Below are 7,271 nucleotides of genomic sequence, written 5' to 3'. Positions count from 1 at the left end.
TGCAGATTTTAGTCTATATTCTGCTGATAGCTTCAGTTCAACTGATGTATTTAAATGCTTGTAAGGATACAGCACAAAAAAATCGAATTGAATCAAAGTATGAAAGTATTGCCAGGATTATTCCTTTTTGCGTTCTTCTGCCTAATCTGGGATAAAATAAGGTGCTGTTTAAGGTGTAAAAAAAAAATCGCAGAAAATAAAATGTTCAAATCCACATTTTAATATTAAAATATGGGAAATGACTTGTGAACAACAGCTTGTTCGCACCGGGGATTCGATCTTTACTCTATTGCATCACATAACAAAATAACTATAAACAGAATAATATGAACATATTGAAAATAAAGATAAATTGATCTATGCAGCCCCGTCTAACTATCATGACCAATATGTATTGGTAAGTAATCTGAGACCATCAAGCAGGTAAAAACACCTTCTCCTCCTAAATACAAAACCTTCATCCTGCAATAGAAACTAAGATGAACTTATTAACCCTATAGTTACTTTTCGTTCAAATGTTCCAGAATAATATGCTCAAATATCCACCAGGAACTTTTTACAAAGCTGATTTCTGTTAGTATACAATATGAATCCAAAAAGCACAATTAAACAACATATTCAAATAATGTCTTAAAGTACTTTTCCTCTTATCAAGATTATTCTGTAAACAACAGTTTAGGCAGAACATTTTATTAAAATCTCCAACAGAAATACATGATGAAGCTTGAAGCGAGACCACAGAGTGCACATCCAGAGCCTCATCAGGCTAACAGAGTGAAGCTTATAGAGAGAGACGGACCGAGGCTGTTTGTTCTCTGATTGGTCGGTGCTTTGGTCAGTGCTTTGGTCTCGCCCTCTTTCTCTCCCTCTGTCACACACACACATACACACCCTGAGGCAGGGTCACTCAAAAGACAGAGAGGCAGACAAGGTTAACAACGATTATTCAATACCTATTTCTGTGTTTTCAACATTGTACATGAAGGAGTTATCTAACAGAGGGAGAAAAAACTTAACAGAAAAAATAATCATTTACAGAAGCAAAATAAACATAAAGTACAGCGTTGAAACAGTGCAAATAAAAACAGACCTTTTTCCTGGTTCTTTTGCATTTCTCATCAACCTCTATTTACATGCAGTCCAATCGCATATATAAATATAGATGCATAATTACATATTGTTTTAAGCGCATATAAATATATATTTTAAAAAATCAATTGGGTTTTGAAAAGGAAGAATGGCTGCTTTGTGGCTGATAATTAAGTAAACCTGCATGTTTTCAATGAAAAAAGGACACTTGGCCGCACCATGGGATGTGGTCAACTTATTATTTCTACTTACTGTGTCTCGTATGTCTCAGCCACACAGTTTGCCAACATTAAACATTAAACCTGTGCAACCAGGATACAGTTTAGTGAAGCATTACCCATACCCTGACTGTTGTGTGTTTGAGCAGTGTTAATAACTATCCTTAAACACAAGGGCTGAAATATGCACAGTGGTGATGTGTTCATAACAAAACCACGAGTTCACCGTTCTGTGCTGGAATCTCGTGGAAACGTATCAAGAACAGATTTGGTTTTCTTATAGAGATAATGAGTGAGTGGAGTGAGTGGAAAAACAGGTTTAGCTTCCTATTGTTTAGGGGCAACCGCCTTTGGTTCCTCTGGTTTAGGGGCCTCTGCTTTTGGTTCCTCTGGTTTAGGGGCCTCTGCTTTTGGTTCTTCTGGTTTAGGGGCCTCTGCTTTTGGTTCCTCTGGTTTAGGGGCCTCTGCTTTTGGTTCTTCTGGTTTAGGGGCCTCTGCTTTTGGTTCTTCTGGTTTAGGGGCCTCTGCTTTTGGTTCTTCTGGTTTAGGGACCTCTGCCTTTGGTTCCTCGCCACACAGTTTGCTTCAAGATAAAATGCAGTATATAAATACAGTAGCTATCACCATTAATGTTCCAGTGCAGAAAATGGTATGTGTTATTTTTACCAATATACTCTATCATAAGGTAAGTAGTAACCTTACCTTGCATCTGCTGATCCTGCTTTCAAAAAGTCACACACTGCGCTCTTCGCTGCTAATTGCCGTTTGAGTGTTTCCACCTCGGCTGTCCATCCGGTCTGCATCGTATTGAGCTCAGCTGTAGGTATGAAATAACATGAGGAATTTGTTGTGGTTCATAAATAAAGCCAGGGTCATGACTATTACTTGAAGATCCATTTTTACTATAAAGAGAAATGCATGTAATAGCAATCTGAACACAATATTCTGTATAGATAAAGCAGACCATGTGTTCTGATATTTTATACATTTACACTTTTCAGCATTTAGTCCAATACATTGGCACATACCTTTGAGATTCTTTAATAGCGTCTCGACTGACACCAGCTGATCTGCCACCATTTTCTAAAGTGGAAAAGCAAATGTCCATGACACAAAACAAGTGAGTTTTTTTTGTGGATAAATCTTCTCCACACAGACTGCAACTTGTACACAATTAGGCCTAACTTTAATGCAGCTACTTTTTTCTGACATCCACATTACATTTCTGAGAACTCCTGTCATAAAAGTAACTGGATCTGCACAAAACAGTTTGAGTGTTTATTCTATGTGATACCCATTTTCAAGCATGCCTACGAAATCACTAATGTATGAAAAATTAAACCATTGCAGGAGTGTAGGCTACTCTTGTCTCTGGGCCGATTACCAGCAAGCTCTGAAAGAACAAGGCAAGTGTGATTTTCCTTTAAGCAGGTGAAACCGGTTGTGTGTGTTTTTTGCCCTGTAGGTATTTGTCTTGATACGAGTCAAATCAGAAAAAAGATTAGAGTTACATTACAAAGTCTATTCAAATGGCCATAAGGAGCCAGGTGTTGAATTTACAGCTTGTAAAGAAATGCTAGCATTTTGTTTTGTATAGTTAACCCCTGAAGTTTAACTTCCTCTTTCAACAGTTAAACATTTCATCCCCTTTTAGTATGACACAATCTTCTGTACACTAAATCCAATATAACTTGGTGCTTTCCTCTCTGTGCTTGCAACTTTCAGTTTCTCCCCACCTTTTCTCCATTGCAGGTGTCCGCTTCATTCTTCGCTTTATCTGCGTTGGACTGGAGCGTTTTAATTTCTTCCGTGAGGGCCTTCAAGTCAGCTGTGGTCGTCTCCATGTAGTCTTTCGCCTCGGTCACTTCGCTCTGATACTCTTGCAGCATTTCGTTGGTCACCCTCAGCTTGACATCCTGAAACTTGCTCTGTTTTTCCTCTCTGTCGTGCTCCCTTTTCCGTATTTTCGTGAAGCCCAACAAGGCCACAGACAAGGCTATTGTCACAGGTAGCAGGATTATCACCTTCATGTTTCACGGCAGCTGAGAGACTTCTTGGAGAGAGCTGTTTGTCGGTGGGGATGGGTGTCTGCTCTCCGTGTCGCCCAGGTGATAGCTCTCTTTGTGGGCAGAATTAAAGTCAGTGAGTGGAGGAGGCTGACTCACCTGCACTCTTTGATTGGATATAAACGTGTGCTGTGTGAGAGCTCCGCTGTGTCTCAGCTGTCACTAGAAAACACGCCTTCTTCCTGGATCTGAGAAGAGACAGGTGTCACCGGTCCTGTCCTGCGCACCATGTCCTGCAATATTCCCCTTGCAACAAAAACAAAATGCAAATAGATAGACATCCTGTTTTTACTATCACTTTGTCTCTGTTGGCAGAGAGGGCAAAGTGGAGCTCACAGGACTAATTATTTGCATAGTGTTATAATCTCGTTGAATACAACAACGTACTTTGACTCACGAGAGAATTGCCTATCTTTTTCAATATAAAGCCTGATTCTAATGCTACATTATATCTAGAGACAGTGATGAATAGACTGATATTTACACATCTTCTTAACCCTTAACCCACATATAACCTGGGCTATAGGCCTGTATGGGCTACCAAGGCACCCCAAGAATAAATTATTACAGCAAAATGTTATTTCTTAAACCATTGTAGGGGGAAATGTATTTTTACCACCATTTTAAGAAAGTTACACTTATTGTTGTGTAAAACAAAAAAATAGACACAGCTATTTGGAAATATGTGTCTATCCTTTCAAATGACTGACACTCCCTGAAATGTGTTCTACTTAAAATTAGGATTCATGGTAAACATTTTATCTTATTTAAAAAAAAATCCCAAGGCCACAATACATTTGCTCTGTATTTTTCTTTGTAACAAACAACAAAAGTAAAATGTTTAAATTGGAGTACAGAAGGCACACAAAGTATCAAAAGCCTCTGTTATTTCTAAAGCATTATTGAATACATATAAGTCCCAAACTTGATTCAACAGGACAGTGACAATCAAAACTATCATAAATATGTATTTAAGGAGGAGGTTGTGTTCATTACATTTTAACCAACGAATAACAAGAATATTTATTCTGACATTTTGGAAAATAGCTTTTTTTACAATCATAAAGGCCTATGATCCATGTGGCACATTTTAAAATCAGTATTGTTGCAATCCGGAAGTATAATATAATATAATGCCTAACCATCCAAAGTGTTTGTTTGGCCGCCGCAGGAGAGGGCGAGTCACAGGAGGACATAATTAGGACTGTCACGCCCAGCCTGTTGAGCAGGTAGAACAGGTACAGTAAACAGACAGGTCGTACTGAGGTGAGAGAGCAGGTGGAAACACTGCTGCACGGTGGAAGAATTACCTGGAATGACCAACAAAGGGACCAGCAGCTGTATACACCGCTAATTTACTTATTTCGCCGTCAAGATGAAGATCGCGTACGTTTTGCTCTTGCTGGCTGTGGGTGTCATGTCGGTCGTGCTTTTCCAAGCCGGACACCAGGAGATGAAACTGATTAATTTCAGAGCCCGCATGGTGGACAGCGAGGCGGAGACGGTGAGGGAAGAGCATGCCATCGTCGTGCTGAAAACCGAGATCGAGCAGCTGAAGCAAACGGTGTTGCCAATGAACACCAACATACTAAATATGAGGAAGCAGAAGGGAGACACTGAAAAATTAACACAGGACTTCACCCAAAGTGTTAAGAGCTGTAACAGTGAGAAGGTAAGGCACACACAAACACGCATTTGTAGGTTTGCTGTCTTTTTACATTTTAAATCATACCAACTTTAACAGGGAAGGAGCCTACCACTCTCCAGGATGCACACAAGTGTAATATTGACATTGGGAAGTTCGCATGACAGGATCCTCATTATTTGGTCACATCCAAGTTTTTCATTTATTCTTGTGTAAGAGACCCTCTACACAACTAACATTTCTTTAGTCAATTTGATGTTTTTTCAAACCATCTATGAGCAGGTCTCTGGCAGACACAATACTTAAAGTGGTGCTTTTGCATGATTCTATGTAGGTCAATTCATTTTTTTGAAAGCATTTATTTGGTGAAGGGCAGCCCTTTTCTATTTAACCTTATTTTGTTTCTCATATTTGTATTCAACTGCTGACAAACTTTGCCTTTATTAGGTAGGAGCCGAGAACAAGAAGACAGAAACGGAAGCTGCTATTGAAGGCCTTAAAGGTAAGGCAGCTGATATGTTAAAAGTGTGATTATGTGCATTAATATTGGTCAATCCCAAACTGATCAATATACAGTAAGAGAACAAGACTATCCATAATGAGGACCTACACCCTTTAAAGGTGGAGTTCTGGAGAAATACTAATGCTGCAGTTGAATACCCTCTTTGAAGGAGTGAAATTACCAAAAAGTATAGCCTATTCAGAGGAAGCTGTGATAAGAGCTGGTCGAATTTCTAAAAGGTGAAAGAAAAGTACTTCCTTTCTTATCTTCTTTAATATAGGGTACACTGGATCATCCTTTACCAAAGGGAAGGAGATTTGACACAATGCATAATTGAAAACATCCTTCTAAGGGGGTGTCATTTGGTTTTGGACAGGAATTTTGCTTGAATTACAAGGCGTTTAGTTTAGTCACTTTACCATATTCCTTATTACATTGCTTTTAGTCAAGAGTGCAGTGGGATTTTCCTGCCCCGGACGATGTCTTTTTTTAAGCCTTTATGAATGATCTTTTATTTCTTTTTTTGTCATTGTTGCGTTTTCCAACGAGTTCAAAGAAAAGTAGTAAGGAAGTTTGTTTTTCGACTATTGGACTACAGCCACAGACTGGATTAGAGCTGGTATATCAGCATGTCTTGCATCATGAAACCACACTATGATAAACCAGGTGAACCAGATGTGCCAGCAATGCCTGCAGATACACTATCATTATCATATAATTGGTTTCATTCTCTCATCTGAGCTAGAAAAAAATCCAAAAAATCCTAGCACAGTTGCATCTCCCATTTCACTTATTTATTGTGTATTAAATAAGGACATTCATAAAATGTGTATCCCTCTACTCTGTCTTCTCCTCAGCGGGTCATGGAGAGGCTAAACAGAAGGCAGCACTAGAAATTCAGGCGTTGAAACAACAGATTTTGGACAGAGACAACGCTATTTGTGTCTTTGCAGATACAACCAAAGACGAAGCGAGGTAAAATCCGACTAAGTACTTTTATCTTCAGAAAAAGTGTGTGTGTGTTGAGTAGAACTACAACATTATCTCATCATGAGTCTATTGACTAAACTAACATTTTTTTTTTCTTGAATTTGTAGGTCGCTGTGTGGAATGCCTCAAGCTGTAAAATAAAGTTAACTCAGAAACACTGAACTTTGACTTCTTTAAAAAAGGAAGCTGACCACGCAAAGAAGATTAGACTGTAATATCTCTACAGCTCTGTTCAGTTTCTTATGGGAAAATAAAAACTGTAGATTTAGGAAAACAAAACAACACCAAACATACAGGTACATTCAACCTTGGGTCGACCTTGGGTCCCTTGAAAGGCGCTATATAAATCCAAGCTATTATTATTATTATTATTATTGGACAATCGTGGTAAAATTGGTTACATGATTTTGTAGCATTTTTGTAATATGATTGTTTTAATTAGATCTAGTCATGTCTATTGTATCTGTTAACCTCTTTGTTGCTTATGATTATATTTGTTACACATAAAGGATTTTCAGTATCAAATAGATGTCAGCCTCACATGATTGAACCAGTAAAGCTACATTGTGTTGTACGTTAACCAGGCTGGTATACAGCCTATGTTTGTGTGGCCCTGCCCCCTGATGACTTATGAGTGACTGTCCGGAGCCATAAAAGAACACGTTTTGATTGGTCTCTGAGGCCCTTGTGTGCCTGTGAAGAATTTGTTATCTAAATGTTCTGCACCAAGTTGAACAAAAGGCCTTAATGTCAGGGAATAA

At 38.7% G+C, this 7,271-nt stretch overlaps 2 protein-coding genes across 2 annotated transcripts; one reads left to right on the top strand and one right to left on the bottom strand.

The window, feature by feature from the left end:
- Nucleotides 1-674: 674 nt before the first annotated feature.
- Nucleotides 675-3,585, bottom strand: LOC307012952 (uncharacterized protein). The gene is made up of 4 exons (XM_079640161.1): nt 3,044-3,585; nt 2,336-2,390; nt 2,010-2,124; nt 675-1,890 (listed from the first exon to the last, which is right to left on the bottom strand). The coding sequence occupies exons 1-4, from the start codon at nt 3,335-3,337 to the stop codon at nt 1,635-1,637; spliced, it is 720 nt and encodes a 239-aa protein (XP_079496287.1). The 5' UTR covers nt 3,338-3,585; the 3' UTR covers nt 675-1,634.
- A 954-nt stretch (nt 3,586-4,539) lies between these two features.
- Nucleotides 4,540-7,035, top strand: LOC307012953 (uncharacterized protein). Its single transcript, XM_079640162.1, has 4 exons — nt 4,540-5,045; nt 5,466-5,520; nt 6,378-6,495; nt 6,618-7,035. The coding sequence occupies exons 1-4, from the start codon at nt 4,749-4,751 to the stop codon at nt 6,649-6,651; spliced, it is 504 nt and encodes a 167-aa protein (XP_079496288.1). The 5' UTR covers nt 4,540-4,748; the 3' UTR covers nt 6,652-7,035.
- The last annotated feature ends 236 nt before the right edge of the window (nt 7,036-7,271 follow it).

This window comes from Notothenia rossii, assembly GCF_949606895.1.
Source record: "Notothenia rossii genome assembly, chromosome: 7".
Lineage (NCBI taxonomy): Eukaryota > Metazoa > Chordata > Actinopteri > Perciformes > Nototheniidae > Notothenia > Notothenia rossii.
The sequence above is the reverse complement of the archived record's forward strand: the minus strand, read 5'-3'. Positions and strand labels throughout refer to the sequence as shown.

Bases quoted from the DNA above. Each gene is read 5' to 3' on its own strand.
- LOC307012953 (XM_079640162.1), top strand. From the start codon at position 4,749: ATGAAGATCGCGTACGTTTTGCTCTTGCTGGCTGTGGGTGTCATGTCG. The intron at 5,046-5,465 runs GTAAGGCACACA...TGCCTTTATTAG, and splicing joins AGAGCTGTAACAGTGAGAAG to GTAGGAGCCGAGAACAAGAA. The intron at 6,496-6,617 runs GTAAAATCCGAC...TTGAATTTGTAG, and splicing joins ACAACCAAAGACGAAGCGAG to GTCGCTGTGTGGAATGCCTC.
- LOC307012952 (XM_079640161.1), bottom strand. From the start codon at position 3,337: ATGAAGGTGATAATCCTGCTACCTGTGACAATAGCCTTGTCTGTGGCC. The intron at 2,391-3,043 runs GTGGGGAGAAAC...TTTCCACTTTAG, and splicing joins ACACCTGCAATGGAGAAAAG to AAAATGGTGGCAGATCAGCT. The intron at 2,125-2,335 runs GTATGTGCCAAT...TCATACCTACAG, and splicing joins GCTATTAAAGAATCTCAAAG to CTGAGCTCAATACGATGCAG.